The following is a 16,588-nucleotide window of genomic DNA, read 5'->3' as shown; positions in this document are numbered from 1 at the left end:
TGTACGCAATAGTCACAACATAATAGCACATTAATAAAATGTTCACTCTCTCTTTGTATGGGTGTAAAACAGTGTGAGGATTTGTTGTGGAGAACTTGTGTCCTGAGCTGAACATGTGAAACCTCCCACCATCAGCAGCAGAAGCAGCTAAGAGTTTTCGCTATATTTTTATTGGATAACTGCTAATCAATTCAACAACATCAATAACATCAAAACAAAAGAAAAATCACAATATCCAGATTCATCACATCTTAATTCATACAATAAATCAGAAGTCCTGCTTTTGAATAAGTCACACTTTTCAGTCAGTGACAACATTCATTTTACTTCACATTAAGATGTCAATCTTAGAGCAAACAAAATCACACACAGTATTAATAGTGTTAGTAAAAAAGACTATACAGTAGAAATTAGTAGAAAAGAACAGGGCTGCGTTTCCCAAAAGCTTCTTTCGTTAAGAGGCTCTTAGGCCGTTCATTTAGAGCACTCTGATTGGTCAACTGGTCTGGGCAAGCTCTCTGATTGGTCAACTGAATGGACTAAAGAGCCTCTTTATGAAAGAAGCTTTCGGGAAACCTGGCCCAGGGCTCATTTACCAGATGATACCCATGATGGAGATAATCCTATGTTACAGTGCCTATATCACAATGCCACATGACAAATCCAGCCATGTATTCTGACATCATGTCACATCCGATGGTTCCAGAGCCGCATATTAGAATTACACGTTTAAGTTAATTTATTTGAATTCAGTAAATCCAGTAAGGTGCTGAATCAAAAAAACGAGAACTACCTAAGACATCGTCACTCACTAAAACATGAAGAGGAAATATAGCACTATAGTTTAGTAAATACAACACTTTGTTAGGTTTTAACACATTTTATCTAAATTAACGGTAATATTAAAATGCAAGTACTCCAATAACAGGTAGCCTACAAATTCTGCCAAAATAACAAAATACAATTTTATTTATATTTTTCTTGATTAAATCCATTACTAACTGAATATGGTTTACAATTGTTTGTGTGCAGTCATAAATGGGATTTACCAGTTACCTTCATCTGTTACTGTTGCACAGTACACACTACTAGTGGCGTGTTTTTAGTCATTGATACCTTATCTACACATTACAATGATCAGAAATAATATTTTTCTCTAGGTCATTGTGTTTTTTAATGAGAGTATGAATGTAACAAACTGAGGATTCTGGGAGACACCTGAAAAACAGAAGCACCAGTGAGGAAGACGTTGGTGAAGGTTCCGTCTCGTGGAACCGAGGAGGCGGTCTGAGCTCTGAGATGAGTCGGAGGTCATATGATAAAAACTCCTAGGAAAGTGGAAATCTCAACGTCCTGTGCTCCAGGAGGTGAGTGGGACAGTGGCTTCGGTTGTCAGACCAGCTGAGGTTAGGGTTAGACCTGGGTACTGTAAGGGTTTACTAGGTTGCGCTTCACTTACCCATCCCCATCAAAAGACTTCACTTTGCATTGTCATGAACACACAGTCTTTAAACCTGCCACAATACTGGCATGTAGGTGTTGCTGTCCGTCAAATACATGAATCCAACATCGTGATAACTCATTACCATAGCTACTAATTAACTAATTATATCATATCATTAAACCCATTTTGATGGGTCACATTAAAGCATTAAAGCGTATTCCATTCACACACTACTGTATTGCATGTGCAAACTTCGTCCAATTCCTTCATTGTTGGTATGGCTAAACTATAGTTTCAAGACTGGAATTCTCTCAAGGTGTTGTTATGTTGTAAACGGGCTTCTTCTAGTGGAAACAGGATTGTAACAATTCAGTCTCTAGGAAAACATTTCTCTAGGATCCGCCTCATTAGGCGAGGTTGGTCAGTCTTAGCGAGGAACACAGGAGCCCAGAGGAGAGGATAGTGGGGTGTGTTGGGGTGCGTTGGGCTCAACATGTTTAAAAGTTCCACTTAATATCCCAGAACTGCGGAGAGGCTTTCTCCGTGGCCGTGTCCACGACGGCCGCCTCCTCGTTCTGGAACAGAGGCGTGGTTATCTGCCTCTCTGCCGCGGCGCCGGCTAGAAGGACACAGGACGGACAACTTTGTCACTTTCACCTACTGGACACACACTGTGCATCAAACGATACAACCGAAGTCTCAACAATAAAACAAGGAAAAATATGGCGTATAAGAGAATGAAGGCTCATGTTCTTACTGGCTGTGCAGGTGATCTGAGGCACCTCCCACTTCCTGGTGGACAGGCACCTGATGACAGGGTTGTGCCTCTGGAGGAACCCCTCCTTGCAGAAGTAGCGCACCCGGGCATTGATCTCGTAGCGCAGGTGCGTCTTACCGAATAACCTGGCGTTGGGGACCTCGGGGGGCTTTCCACAGGAAGCTAGAGGGACAGCAGGACAGGAGGAAGGTTGAAGGAAACGGACTAAGCCAAACCACCGTCTCTTCATGTGGTGCCACCTCTTTCTCTCTCGCTGTATATATATTATTTAACGAGGAGGAGGCTAGAGTAGAGTGGTCGAGTAGTGAACCTCACTCCCCTAGTATTAATACCGTCCGGCTGTGTCATCTAATAGCTAGCTTTTCAGTGGCTTAGTGGGATAGAGCGGTGTCTCGCAAACGGCCGAGCTCAGAAAAACATTGCTTCGAATCCCACCTTGGGCAATCCCTCATCACGAGTGACACAGAAAACAACGCAGTCCAAAATGAAGTCTGTAACATACATACAGTATATATCTTTATGGCTTATATGAAGCCTGTATAAGCTGCGCTTCGTCTAAAGTGGGGCCGGTTCTTGCGTGTGGACTCACAGATGGTCTTCTTGCAGGTGTAGGACAGGTGGTAGTTACACGGCACGTCACTCCAGCGGCCGCCATCGTGCCACACCATCACCACACAGTCCTCGCCAGACAGGAAGTAGCTGTCAGGCTGGGCCCGGTACCAGTTCTCATACAGCTGGCACACAGAGAGGGTGGGGGGAGAGAGAGAGAGAGGGGGGGGGGGGAGAGGGCGGAATGAGATAGGGAGGGATGCGAGAAAAAGAAAGAGAGGGAAATGAAGAGAGAGAGAGAAAGTGAGGGGTGAGTAACAGTTCTCAAACAGCTGAGAGGCAGTAGACATGCCAGCATTTTAGCAGTTGGCACTCTCCCAATGATACAGCATGGAGAGGAGAGTAAGAGCTACTTTTGCCTGGCGCCCAGCGAAACATGACTGAGGTGGTCACACAGTCTACAATGGAAACATGACTGAGGTGGTCACATAGTCTACAAAGGACACATGACTGAGGTGGTCACAGTCTACAATGGACACATGACTGAGGTGGTCACATAGTCTACAATGGAACCAGAGACAGCTAAAGATAGAGGTACTGTAGATGATTGATGATTGTCTTATACGTACACATATATACGTACACATATACATTTATAGACTTATCACAATACCCCCAAACCATACAGATACCTGTACATCCACCAACCACCTTTTAAGCACACATACCTATAATATATATATATATATGAAGAGTTCATTTGCAGATATGTGCATTTTGATACATTTTGATAAATCATTTTTTCAATCAAATGTCAACATTAGATATCAATTAAATAACAGTTTGATGGTTTTGATTACGTAAAGAAGAGTCTTCTTTATTTAATCAAAACAACCCAACTGTAATTTAATTGATATTTAATGTTGACATTTGATTGAAAAAATGATTTATCAAAATGTATCAAAATGCACATATCTGTTTTTGCAAATGAACTCTTCATATATATATATATATATATATATATATATATATATATATATATATATATATATATATATTATAAACAACATACTGATGACCTGATAAATTATCGGGGTGTGTTATGCGATGCTAAAACAATACTTAAAACACGCTCATATTTATCTGAGCTTATGGTGAAATGATGGACTTTTTCTTCGGACAGAAACACAGACAGTGAGACACTCACAAGAGGGTTCCCATCGGACCAGCGGAAGTCTCCTTCAATGGTCCTGTCGTTGAGTCCGGTCCACTGGTACTCTCTATACTTATCTGAACAAAGAGGACCAGATGAGAAACACAGAGCTCACTTGAACCGTTCCTTCACGTCGTGCTTAATCTGCAAACATAACACGTCTGTGTATCCGACACCTGTGAGAGACACACTTGTTAGGAACCACTGCCCAGCTATGAGCCATAGAAAACCCATGAGAGGAACGCTAGATTAGCATCTGCCTTGGGATTCACAGACAAAACACCATCGCCGGCATCAAAGCTACCGCATATTCCACGGGCAATTGGATAAAAGAAGCGCGACATGAAAGACCGTCTTGAGTTTTTTCTTGGACCACACAACCTCCAGCAGTCTAAGCCGTCTTTGAATTCAAACAAACACACCGATGTGTTTGCTAAATACCCCAGGGGTTTACCGAGAGGCCATCTCTAATCCAATCAAAGCGTATCGGGACGTCGCATTACCGCAGGTTTATTTAGCTCATGAATTGATTACAAAAGGCAAGTTCAATCCCATCTTATTGTATTTCTTTCATTAGACACTATAGTACCTGTATTGGTACAGTAGCATGTTATGCAGAGCATGTGGGTCTGTTTTCCTCCAGAGAACAGGGTTCATCCACATCATATTCATCATCATACTTCACATGGGGAACAGAACACCCAAGGAGCGTTTAACCCGGCTCTAAGAGCGCACTGGACTGTGTCAGAGAAGGTTTTGAATCCTAAGAGCGCACTGGACTGTGTCAGAGAAGGTTTTGAATCCTAAGAGCGCACTGGACTGTGTCAGAGAAGGTTTTGAATCCTAAGAGCGCACTGGACTGTGTCAGAGAAGGTTTTGAATCCTAAGAGCGCACTGGACTGTGTCAGAGAAGGTTTTGAATCCTAAGAGCGCACTGGACTGTGTCAGAGAAGGTTTTGAATCCTAAGAGTGCACTGGACTGTGTCAGAGAAGGTTTTGAATCCTAAGAGCGCACTGGACTGTGTCAGAGAAGGTTTTGAATCCTAAGAGCGCACTGGACTGTGTCAGAGAAGGTTTTGAATCCTAAGTTGAATTTGTTCTTCTGTATTAGTTCTATCCGGATCCTTCCTCTTATTCACACATTGTATTAATATTTTGCAATTCTTGCACTTTGACTTCAGTACTAGATTATGCTCTTAGTCACTTGTTCAGAAAGGAGATGAGTAGTAGTACACTGACTACCCCTACATTAAATGCTATTATTCTAAGTCGCTTTGGATAAAAGTGTCTTCTAAATCAGGGTTTCCCAACCTGGGGTCCGGGCCCCCCTTAAGGGGGCGCCAACAATTGCAGGGGGGGCACCAGGCCTCAAACAATTTGAGGCCTTAATATAAGCTAGACAAATATTTGTCAAAGAATCATGTTATTGACATGTCACACAGCAATTTTAACAAAATACATGATTATATCTGATGAAGGGCCAAAAAGCCTTGTATTTACAGCATTACAATACCATATAAACTCAACAAATTAATCAGAGACTGAATGGTGTCAACATTAATATTACTGCTACATTGGTGAAGCACTTCATTGTCCCCTAACTTAGACCTGAGGTCATTTGCGCACATATAAACATACACACACACAGACTGGACAGAGATTTGTGGGGGAGGGGGGGGCGCAAATTCCATCAGGTGTAAGTGGGGGGCTCTGGGGAAAAAAGGTAGAACCCCTGTTCTAAATGACTGTAATGTAAGTTGGTGTTTTTCACTAGAGCACAGGGTTCATGGGGGGGAGGGGGGGGGTTAGGGTTGGGGTGGGGATACTGACCATTGATGTAGTCCTGCTCCTCGGGGGTCATGACGGGGGGGTGGGGGGGGGCGTGGGGAAGGGGGGGGAGGGGATACTGACCGTTGATGTAGCCCTGCTCCTCGGGGGGTCATGACGGGGGGGGGGGGGGGGGGGTGATACTGACTGTTGATGTAGCCCTGCTCCTCGGGGGTCATGACGGGGGGGGGGGGGGGGGGGGGGAGTGATGATACTGACCGTTGATGTAGCCCTGCTCCTCGGGGGTCATGACGGACACCAGGTGGCCCCCGCACAGTCGGCAGTGCTGCTCCGCCACCTCCCAGGCCTGCCGCCGGTCGAAGTGACGGTAGCAGAAGCCCATGAACTTCTCCCAGCCTGCCTCACACGACTCCAGGTCTGAGGAGCCAGGAGCAGGAGATTTACACACGTCTCCCTCTCTCTCCCCGGGGGGGAAATAGTCTCATGACAGGGCGGTATGCACACGGGGACGACTGAAACGTTTACAACCAATCACATAACTCATCACATGATTATACACTACGCTCTACAGACTGACATTTACACTCTAGCCAAAACGTCACTCAGCACAGCGAAGGTCAGCCTGTACAGCAGAGTTGATAGTGTGACTGTGCTGTACGGCGGACATTTTGAATGGAGTTTGGACGGAGCGCTGGCGTGTGTGGGTGCTGTACCTGTCTGGCATCGGTCTCCCCTGTAGGAGGGCAGGCAGAGGCAGCGCACTGAAGAGCCTCTCTCCATGCAGGTGCCCCCGTTCAAACACGGGTTCTCAGCGCAGGCGTCTGACACACACAGGTGTGTGTGCGTGTGTGTGTGTGTGTGTGTGTGTGTGGGGGGGGGGGTTCAAAACAAAAGCACAAAGTCCATAAACAATAATATAACATAAATTATTATTTTTTGCATGTATATACAGTAGATTTAAGTCAAGTATAATACAATTAGGACTGCCGTCTTATCTGGTTTGACTGCAATGACTGGAGGTTCTCTTCTCTGGCTGGATGCTCGCCACTAGAGGGAGCCATTACATCATTTATAGATACCCTTTCCTAGTTGGTTATGGTCAACATTGTAGTATCTGTCTGAATAAAGAATATTTTATGGATCTATCATATCGAGGTTACAGTATTTCTGTCTTGCAATCTGAAACTGTCAGGAAATCATTGCCAAATTAGGTTCTCTTAAATGTTTTTATGTTTTTTCCAGACTACAAGACTGGTAGCTATGGAGAATACAAAGATTCCTACTTTATTGCCATCCTGCTTTTTTATTTTATTTTCCTAAAACAGTGAGTGAATGTAGTTATAAACAGAGTCAGAGCTCTCCCTGCTGACTGTTAAACAGAGTCAGAGCTCTCCCTGCTAAGTGTTAAACAGAGTCAGAGCTCTCCCTGCTGACTGTTAAACAGAGTCAGAGCTCTCCCTGCTGAGTGTTAAACAGAGTCAGAGTTCTCCCTGCTAAGTGTTAAACAGAGTCAGAGCTCTCCCTGCTAAGTGTTAAACAGAGTCAGAGCTCTCCCTGCCTACTGTTAAACAGAGTCAGAGCTCTCCCTGCTGACTGTTAAACAGAGTCAGAGCTCTCCCTGCTGACTGTTAAACAGAGTCAGAGCTCTCCCTGCTAAGTGTTAAACAGTCAGAGCTCTCCCTGCTGACTGTTAAACAGAGTCAGAGCTCTCCCTGCTGAGTGTTAAACAGAGTCAGAGTTCTCCCTGCTGACTGTTAAACAGAGTCAGAGCTCTCCCTGCTAAGTGTTAAACAGAGTCAGAGCTCTCCCTGCTAAGTGTTAAACAGAGTCAGAGCTCTCCCTGCTGAGTGTTAAACAGAGTCAGAGCTCTCCCTGCTGACTGTTAAACAGAGTCAGAGCTCTCCCTGCTGACTGTTAAACAGAGTCAGAGCTCTCCCTGCTGACTGTTAAACAGAGTCAGAGCTCTCCCTGCCTACTGTTAAACAGAGTCAGAGCTCTCCCTGCTGACTGTTAAACAGAGTCAGAGCTCTCCCTGCTGACTGTTAAACAGAGTCAGAGCTCTCCCTGCTGAGTGTTAAACAGAGTCAGAGCTCTCCCTGCTGACTGTTAAACAGAGTCAGAGCTCTCCCTGCTAAGTGTTAAACAGTCAGAGCTCTCCCTGCTGAGTGTTAAACAGAGTCAGAGCTCTCCCTGCTGACTGTTAAACAGAGTCAGAGCTCTCCCTGCTGAGTGTTAAACAGAGTCAGAGCTCTCCCTGCTGACTGTTAAACAGAGTCAGAGCTCTCCCTGCTGACTGTTAAACAGAGTCAGAGCTCTCCCTGCTGAGTGTTAAAACCCAGCAGCGCTCATCTCAGAGAATCCCTCCGTCTCCCCACCAGAATTCACCAGAGCAGCTGATCTGTCTCTCTTTAGGTCCTCTCATGGTTTTTCATGTGTCGTAAGGTGGACACAGGCTTGGACGCCTGTTCTCATGTGTCTGTAAAGATGGCTGCAACCTGCATTACCTGCGTTACCTGCAACGCTCACAAATTTCACAACGGATGACCTGCCACGAGGGGGTGCTCCAGGCGTGGCGGCCGGCTCGTCCTCCTCAGGGCTCAGCGTCGTGGTGAGGTCATCGTAGTCGTCCGGTGTGGGAGAGGGGCCGGGGGTCTCTGGTTCCTGGGTGGGTGGGGGGGAGGCGCTGTTGGGCTCGCCCATGTACTCCAGGTCGGTGCGGGACTCCTGGGGCATTGTGGGAGGGGCCTGCGCATCCCAGCCGGGCGTGGCCGACAGGGTGGGCAGCAGGGTGATCTCTACGTCAGCGGAGGGCGCGTCGGTGCCGGGCTCCGCCTCGCCGTCGTCCGTGCCATTGACCGCGTAGAGGGTTCCGTTCGCGCGGGCGAACAGTTCCGTGTCGACCCGGAGACCCGAGCCTTCGCCGGACGATTCTCCGGACCTGTCGCCGGACCCAGAAAGCTCCTCGGCGCCGGATCCCGACCCGGCGTGCCCATCGCCCCCCACCTGGCCGCTGCCCCCGGAGCCCGAGGCCCGGTCTGAGAGGTCGGGGGCGGTGGTCAGGAGAACCTCGGGGGTCTCCCCCAGCCCCTCCTGCTCCACCGCCGGCTCCGCCCCCTCCTCCAGGGGGCCCGACCCGGACGCGTCGCCGCTGGCCTCGGGGTTGAAGGTGATGAACTCTCTCGGGGAGCTGGCCTCCACCTCCACAGCCCAGGGGGACAGCGTTATGGACATGGGGGACGTCAGGAAGGTGACAGGGTAGCTGTCACGGTGGATTCCCTCTTCCCTGGAGCCCGACTCAAAAGCGACCAAAACGGTTCTGTCCGTCGGACCCGAGGTCCGGTCAATGTGTCCGCCTGGGTCCGCTGCCTCTGGCGCTAACGCCACGGACGCCCCCTCTGGCTCCGCCTCCGCCTCTCGGCTGACCGGAGCGGGGGAATCAGGTATCGTTACGCCAGACTGTTCCTGAGTGGGATCATACCCTGTTAATAAAATCATGAAGAAATCCAACTGAAACCACATCCATGCAGAATAGTTCAAATACAATATTCTCTACTGTGTCTCAGAAAAATGTGTCTTTTAGTTAAAGTCGCACAGAAACGGACGTTTGAGATCATCTAACTTCCGTAGTTTGACGTATTTCCGACGCAAACAAGCTATGAGGGTGGGACATATGTTTGGAGGAATTTGATTGGAACATTGACACATGGACGGGTTTTAAGAACTTTAGACAGATTCGATAGCGTTGATTGACGGGTGGATGTCGTGAGATTATAGTCCTAAAATCTAAGGTACCTGTTGTCGTAATTGCACGTGACCTACCGTTTTCCAGGAAGCAAGAAAATATATACTTTGATATAAGATTACAACATCATTGTATACATCATTGAATAGGTGAACACTATGACCAATTATGTGAACCAAAATGGGACAGAATGATTTTTTCATTTCTGTGCGACTTTAAAGCAACCCCAAGTTTGTAAGGTAAACTCGAATTACTGCGCTCATAATGCCTGGTCCAGGTTGGTGTACTATTCAGGGCTATACCACCCTGCCAGAGCCATTCATTGCGTCATATACTTTTTTCACTCGGTCTACATTACCGCATCTACCGACAATATTATTTCGTTACTCACCCAAGTGAAGACATTTTTCGAAAGACGAAAGTCTTTTCTCCGAGGTGGCTACAGTTGTAGCCCCCTTCCTTTTATATTAAAAGCACTTTTTGTGCTTAAATCCACCGATGTCCACTAGCCTGGCTACGCAACCCTGATCATGTGATCTCTCTCCACTAAAGACAGCCTGTGAGATCATGTGATCAGGGTCACGAAGCCAGGCTAGTGGATACCATAATAGCTGAGTAGATATCGGTGGATATGTGCTTTTTAAGTGCAAAATTCTACTTCTTATATAAAAATTGGGGGGATACAACTGTAGCCACCTCTGAGAAAAGGCTTTCGTCTTTCGAAAAATGCAATGAAATAATATTATCTGTAGATGCAGTAATGTAGACCGAGTGTGCTCATGTGATCTACATTTAAGAATATATTTACTACAAAAGCTCTTTGAGAAACAACGGTTTTATAAATACAAAGTACGGTCGTCATAGACTCACTGTACTGGGAGGTGGCGGTCAGTCCGTGGTGGACATCGGGGTTCATTCCCACTGGACGGAGGGTGACCCGGTCTCCTGGCTGGTCCTCCGTGGTCTGGGAGTCCGTCTCAGGGAGACCTGGCCTGGTGCTGGGCTCCCCGGTGTCCTCTTCACTCGGGGGGGATTCAGGCGTGGTGTTTTGAAAGGCCGGTGGCTGGGAGGCGGAGTGGACGGGGAAGACCTCTGGTTCCTGGTCGGCGGACGCGGACGTCTCCTCATCAGCGTCGGCCTCCTGGGCCCCTCCGGAGAGACCGTGAGAGCGCGTGCTCAGGAGGGTCGACCCCGTCTCGGTGACCGGCTCCGAGCGGACGCGGTAGGAGCGGTCGTCCCGGGGCGTGGGCGTGGGCCTCCGCCGGCGCTCGTGCGGGGAGGCGTGGCGCCCGGCGGTGGCGTCGGCGCCCGCCGTCTCGGGGCTTCCGGACGCGGCGTCGGCGTCTCCCTCCGTGGGCTCGCCGCGTTCTGGTTCTGTCTCATTAAACGCCGCGGTGGGCGCAGAACCAGAAGTCATCCCTGGCGCGCTCTCCGTCCGCCCGTCACCTTCCCAAGAGGCCTCACCATCAACGGCGCCGTCTTCACCAGTAGCCGTCTCCTCTTCTGCACCTCCGCTTGCTTCTGTAAACGGCGGGTACGACGCTGACTTCTGGTCGGGCTCGCCGTAGGGCGAAGCGTCTGTAGAAGACGGGTATGTCGGGTTCTGGTCGTAGGGTGGGACCGGACGCATCGGGTCCTGGTTCTTCTCAGGTGCCGGCCGGTACGACTCCGGGTGGCGGGCCGCTTGCACCGGCTCCCAGATGACCTCTACGGCCCGGGGGTCCTGCGAGGTGAGGGTCAGGGTTTCCTGGCGGTAGACCGTCGTGGGGGCGTGACCCTCCACAGCCGCCCCCTGCTGTCCTCCGTGCTGACCGGGGAGGGGGACGGCGGTCAGGGACCCCCGAGCTTCACTCCCCTCTCGCTCCGTCGCCCGGTCCGGACTGAGCGTCTCCAGAGTGACCGCCGTGGTCACGGCGTCCTGGCCGACGTCCTCCAGCTCGGTGGCCCGGTGGTCGCGGGGGGGCTCTGTGTACGCGTTGTTGTTGTCGTTGCCTGTGAGTGACACAACGAGTGACACGGAGGTGAGACGAACCAAATATTGACACATTTACAGAAAACAGTTTGTGTGAGGAAGTGACCGTGTGTAACCGAGTGACAAAGTGTCCTTGTGAGTCCCAGGTAGTGGTAGCGTGTAGTTGGTTAAACTCACTCCTCAAAGTAGCGCTAACAGTCCCTCCAAGAGGGACGTCCCTTTTGGCGCGACCGTTAGCGCGTCCGCCTCACAAGCGGGAAAGCGTGGGTTCGAATCCCGCCCCGAGCGAGCCCTTAACACGGGTCACACACGCGTCTACTCATCAAATCTTGCGCCCCCGACAAACGACCGCCGCCGCCCGCTCACCCCTGAAGCAGTAGACGTCGTGGCGGGCATGCGGCTCGGGGAAGCCCGTCCGGTTGCCGTGGCGGTAGACGGTCCTGACGCCGGGCTCCCCGCCTCCACAGCGCTCCCTGGGGGTGACGATGGGGTAGCGCACGCTGCGGTCAGCCAGCCAGCCCGGGCTGCAGTGGTTCAGCCCGTCGTTCCAGGCGGCGTACAACTCGGCCGTGGTGGCCAGCTCCGCCCCGCGCTCCAGGCAGTAGGCCTTGGCCTCCCACAGGGTGAAGCGCTGGGGGGCGGAGCCGTGGAACACCTCCCCTGGAAACACGGGAGAAAACAGGGGTCTGGGTTTGACGGAATACTGACGTTAAGGGAACGCCTGAGTCTGACCTTTTGACCCGTCTACATGTACAGATCAAATCAAATGTAATGAAATCAAACTTTATTTGTATAGCGCATTTCATACACAGAGGCAACACAATGTGCTTTACAGAGAGCAATGGGAGGCTGGGCATAGGTCCCACCCTTACATATTCCAGAGGGAAGCAAAAAAACAGTTTCACCCGGGGGCCAGAAAAGTGAGCTGATTTTGCAACTTTGCAATAATGATAATAATCCAGTCGCCTGGGATGTAAGAGTTTGGAGCTGATAATGACATCATACCCGAGTTGACCACGTTCCAGAAACAAGGCGAAAAACCCACTTTTTAAACCCACTAGCCTGATCTCTGTTAGCTAGCAATACGCGGCTAGTATTTACACAAGGTAGTCATTGTTAGTAATGCCAGTTGATAACAAAGCACTATATGGTTATACAAACACCTTAGCAATAGGTCCACAGATAGGTCCTAGAAGTTGGACAGTAGTACTGTGTGTACGACTGATTGAATGAGACGCAAATAAGACAGAAGTGCTCATAAACAGTATTACTACAGCTTTCACTTATTGTTGATGCGCGCAGCCGCCATCTTGATTTTGAGGTGGGAGTTGTGGTCGGGTCAGTTCAGGGTAGGCGAGGTTCCCCCGAGTTTCCCAGGTGGAAATCCCAGCTCAGGGGACATTGTTCCAGATGACATTTCCGCCGGGAAACTGGGAAAGTCTGAGTTCCCGAGGCGACTGGAACCCGCCGTAACGCCGAGGGGGCTGAAACAGAGCCGTACCGTACCTTGGATGTTCTCCACGTAGCAGTAGACGTCGTAGAGCTCGTCAGGCTCCATCAGGCCGTAGCTCCTCACACCCGGCTGCCCGTCCATGTCCCCGAAACAGCCCTCCCTCGGCGTCTGGATGGGGTATCTACGGAGCGCAGAGCTGCACAGCGTTACGGACCTCACACCACACCTGGATTCAAATACTGCATTTCAAATACTTTCAAGCATTTGCTTGGATCCGTCTGGGCCAGAGTGTCAGGTTGGTGGGGTTTGCATATCTGGGAATAGCCCATGGGTTTCATTGTGTGCCAGACAACAGCAGTCATGGACCAAAAAGTAATTTAAAGTATTTCAAGTAGTATTTCGACCCAGGTCTGCCTCAGACATCATTGCAAGTGTCCTTTCATAACCGTACACTACAGCGACAGGGGACAAGTCTACTTATAGTCCACTTATAATTAACAGGAAGTACTTAGAAGGACTTCCTGTTAATTATAAGTGGTAAACAGACTGCACGTATATATAGCGCTTTTATCCAAAGCGCTTTACAATTCACCCATTCGCACACCAATGGCGGCAGCTGCCATGCGAGGTGCTAGCCTGCTCATCGGGAGCAGCTTGGGGTTCGGTGTCTTTGCCCAGGGAAGGACAGGAGGAGCCGGGACTCGAACCGCCGACCCCACGATCGCTGGACGACCCGCCCCTCCTCCCTGACCTGCCCCTATATAAAGGCGATCCTCTCCCTGCGTCAGCCTCATAGGGGCGGACCTTAGCGCGGCCCTCACCTCACGGAGCGGTCAGAGAGCCAGCCGGCGTCACACTGCTCGTAGCCGCTGTGGTAGGCGGCCAGCAGCTGCTCCGGCGTGGCCATGTGGGCGCCGATCTCCTCGCACGCCTCCCGCGCACGCTGGAACGTGAAGGCGTAGCGGCTGGAGGCGTGGCGGTAGTGGAACACCACCCCTGTCAACACAGTACAGCAGTCAACACAGCACCTCAACACCACAGTCAACACAGCCCCACAGTCAACACAGCACCACAGTCAACACAGCACCACAGTCAACACAGCACCACAGTCAACACAGCACCTCAACACCACAGTCAACACAGCACCACAGTCAACACAGCACCTCAACACCACAGTCAACACAGCACCACAGTCAACACAGCACCACAGTCAACACAGCACCACAGTCAACACAGCACCTCAACACCACAGTCAACACAGCACCACAGTCAACACATCACCTCAACACCACAGTCAACACAGCACCACAGTCAACACAGCCCCACAACACCAGTCAACACAGCACCACAGCCCCACAGTCAACACAGCACCACAGTCAACAAAGTCAACACACCACCCCTGACAACACAGCATGGCAGTCAACACAGCCCCACAGTCAACACAGCCCCACAGTCAACACAGCACCACAGTCAACACAGCACAACAGTCAACACAGCACCCCAGTCAACACAGCACCACAGTCAACACAGCACCACAGTCAACACAGCACCACAGTCCTGCCGTCATCTGGATGGCGCATTTTGCTGTGAGTGTTACATTACATGATATTACATTACATTATATTACATTACATTACAGTCATTCAGCGGGCGTTGTTAACAATAATAGCATTGAACGTATGCAGCCAGTGTACCACTACTCACCAGAGCTCACAAGCGCATCTCTTTAGAATGACTGTCATGAGTAGCCTTGTACACAAAGATAGAAACATCGCTCCTGGTGCGTGTTTGGGTTCCCATGCTGAAGGTTGGTGGTTCAATTCCCACCTGAACCTGCCCATTACAGATAAATTGCTAGCCTAGCGACACGCAGGGCTAATGGCCGATTTAGTAGCTAACAAATTACTCTAGTCAGGGGTCTAGAATCCATTACTTGCCAAGCGCAAGCAGCGGGACAACCACAATCTATCACCACAGAATGTACGTGGCATGATAAAGAACGAGGAGTATAGTTGGTCCCGTATCTCTGCTGGGTTGGGCAGGACACTGCGTGTTTCTCCTTGAACTCCTCCATGACTCGGTAAATCACTCCTGAGCGGTTCGCAGCACGCCTCCTGAGACGACGAGGCGACAGCTCCACTTCCTTCGTCGTGGTGAACGGACCGCTCTTATATAGCGCTTTTATCCGAAGCGCTTTACAATGAAGGCCTTTCACCCGTTCACACGCACATACCAACGGTGGCAGCTGCCATGCAAGGCGCTAGCCCGCTCTCAGAGGAGCCGGGATTCGAACCGCCGACCCTACGATGATCGGACGACCTGCTCTACCTCCTGAGCCACAGCCGCACCGCCGCGAGAACAGCCTTCGTCCGCGACGGCCCCCCTGACCTCACCTTTGACCTTGACCCTGACCTCACCTTTGACCTTGACGTGAGCCATGTCGTCGGCGTCCTCCAGCCCCTGCTGGACCTCGCAGAAGTAGAATCCGGTGTCGTTGTAGAGCAGGCCGTCCAGACGCAGCGTGAGGTCAGCCGGGGACGAGACGTAGTTCAGCAGCGAGGCCCGGTCCTTGTACGCCTCGCTGACCTTCACCCGGTCGCCGCGGGCAACCAGGATCTCCGCCTCCCGGCCCTCGTAGCGCACGCTCCACTTGACCCGGGGCAGGGAGAGGGCGCCGCGGCGGCCGGGCGAGGAGGGCGAGGGGGGCAGTTGGGACAGCGACACCAGGCAGGGGAGGGTGAGGGAGCCCCCCAGGACGGCCGACACGGGGGGCTCGCTGGGGATGGTCACCTGCAAGAGTCCGGAGTCGTCTGGAGGTCGGGGTAGAAAGAAACAGCGTGATTTTGAACGTTTCGGACCAGATAAGGTCCGGTTTTGTGTTGCCTGATGGGTAAACGTATGAGGGGGCTGAGGGGAGGTGGAAAAGCGAAGCTGTGAGAGTGTTTACAGAATGTTCTGGAAGTCTGGAACCCATTTGCAAGTCTCGCCACTCGACCATCATGGTGTTGTTGTTGTTGGTGACACAAACACCGGATGAGACACACTGGCTGACTCTCCCCTCGGGCTTAACATCAGTTAACCTTGATTTCCTGTGTAAAAGTCACCGCTGAAACGGCTCCCAGACTGCGTGTGTCAGCGAAAGCGCTGAATGACGGGGGGGCGGTGATTAAACCGTGCTCCCCCGCTCTCAGGTGTCAGGGGTCAGAGGTGATTGAATGGATGCCAGTAGCTGGGGCTGACGGACAGGGGAGGGGGGGGGCGTACCTGCCGCGCGGCTGGGGGGGGTGGAGGAGGACGAGAGGGCGAAGGGACAGATGGCGCCCAGCAGAAGAGACAGGAGCATCTCCAGCCTAGAGAGAGAGAGAGAGAGAGAGAGAGAGAGAGAGAGAGAGGAAGAGAGAGAGAGAGAGAGAGGGAGACAGAAAGAGGGAAAGAGATAGAGAGAGAGGGAGAGAGAGAGAGCAGGGAGGGGAAAAGAAAGATCAAACAAGAGGATGGATAGAGAGAGAGGGAGAGAGGGGGAGGGAGGGAGAGAGGGAGAGGGAAAGAGACAGAGAGGGAGAGGGAAAGAGAGGGAGAGAGAGAGGGGGGAGGGAGAGAGAGGGAGAGAGAGAGGGGGGAGGGAGAGAGGGAGAGGGAGAGGGGGGAG

The 16,588-nt window shown here is 50.8% G+C and overlaps 1 protein-coding gene across 1 annotated transcript; it reads right to left on the bottom strand.

Annotated features, from left to right (window-relative positions):
• Nucleotides 1-1,941: 1,941 nt before the first annotated feature.
• bcan (brevican) lies at nucleotides 1,942-16,285 on the bottom strand (the record flags this gene model as incomplete). Its single annotated transcript, XM_084442461.1, has 13 exons — nucleotides 16,204-16,285; nucleotides 15,357-15,749; nucleotides 13,761-13,935; nucleotides 12,993-13,120; nucleotides 11,853-12,146; nucleotides 10,390-11,506; nucleotides 8,277-9,190; nucleotides 6,486-6,599; nucleotides 6,031-6,189; nucleotides 3,979-4,061; nucleotides 2,812-2,956; nucleotides 2,202-2,384; nucleotides 1,942-2,063 (listed from the first exon to the last, which is right to left on the bottom strand). The coding sequence occupies exons 1-13, from the start codon at nucleotides 16,280-16,282 to the stop codon at nucleotides 1,942-1,944; spliced, it is 3,906 nt and encodes a 1,301-aa protein (XP_084298587.1). The 5' UTR covers nucleotides 16,283-16,285.
• Nucleotides 16,286-16,588: the final 303 nt, after the last annotated feature.

This window comes from Borostomias antarcticus (genome assembly GCF_949987555.1).
Source record: "Borostomias antarcticus genome assembly, chromosome: 8".
Taxonomy (NCBI): Eukaryota; Metazoa; Chordata; class Actinopteri; order Stomiiformes; family Stomiidae; genus Borostomias; species Borostomias antarcticus.
Note: the sequence above shows the minus strand (reverse complement) of the source record. Positions and strands in the feature narration are given on the sequence as shown.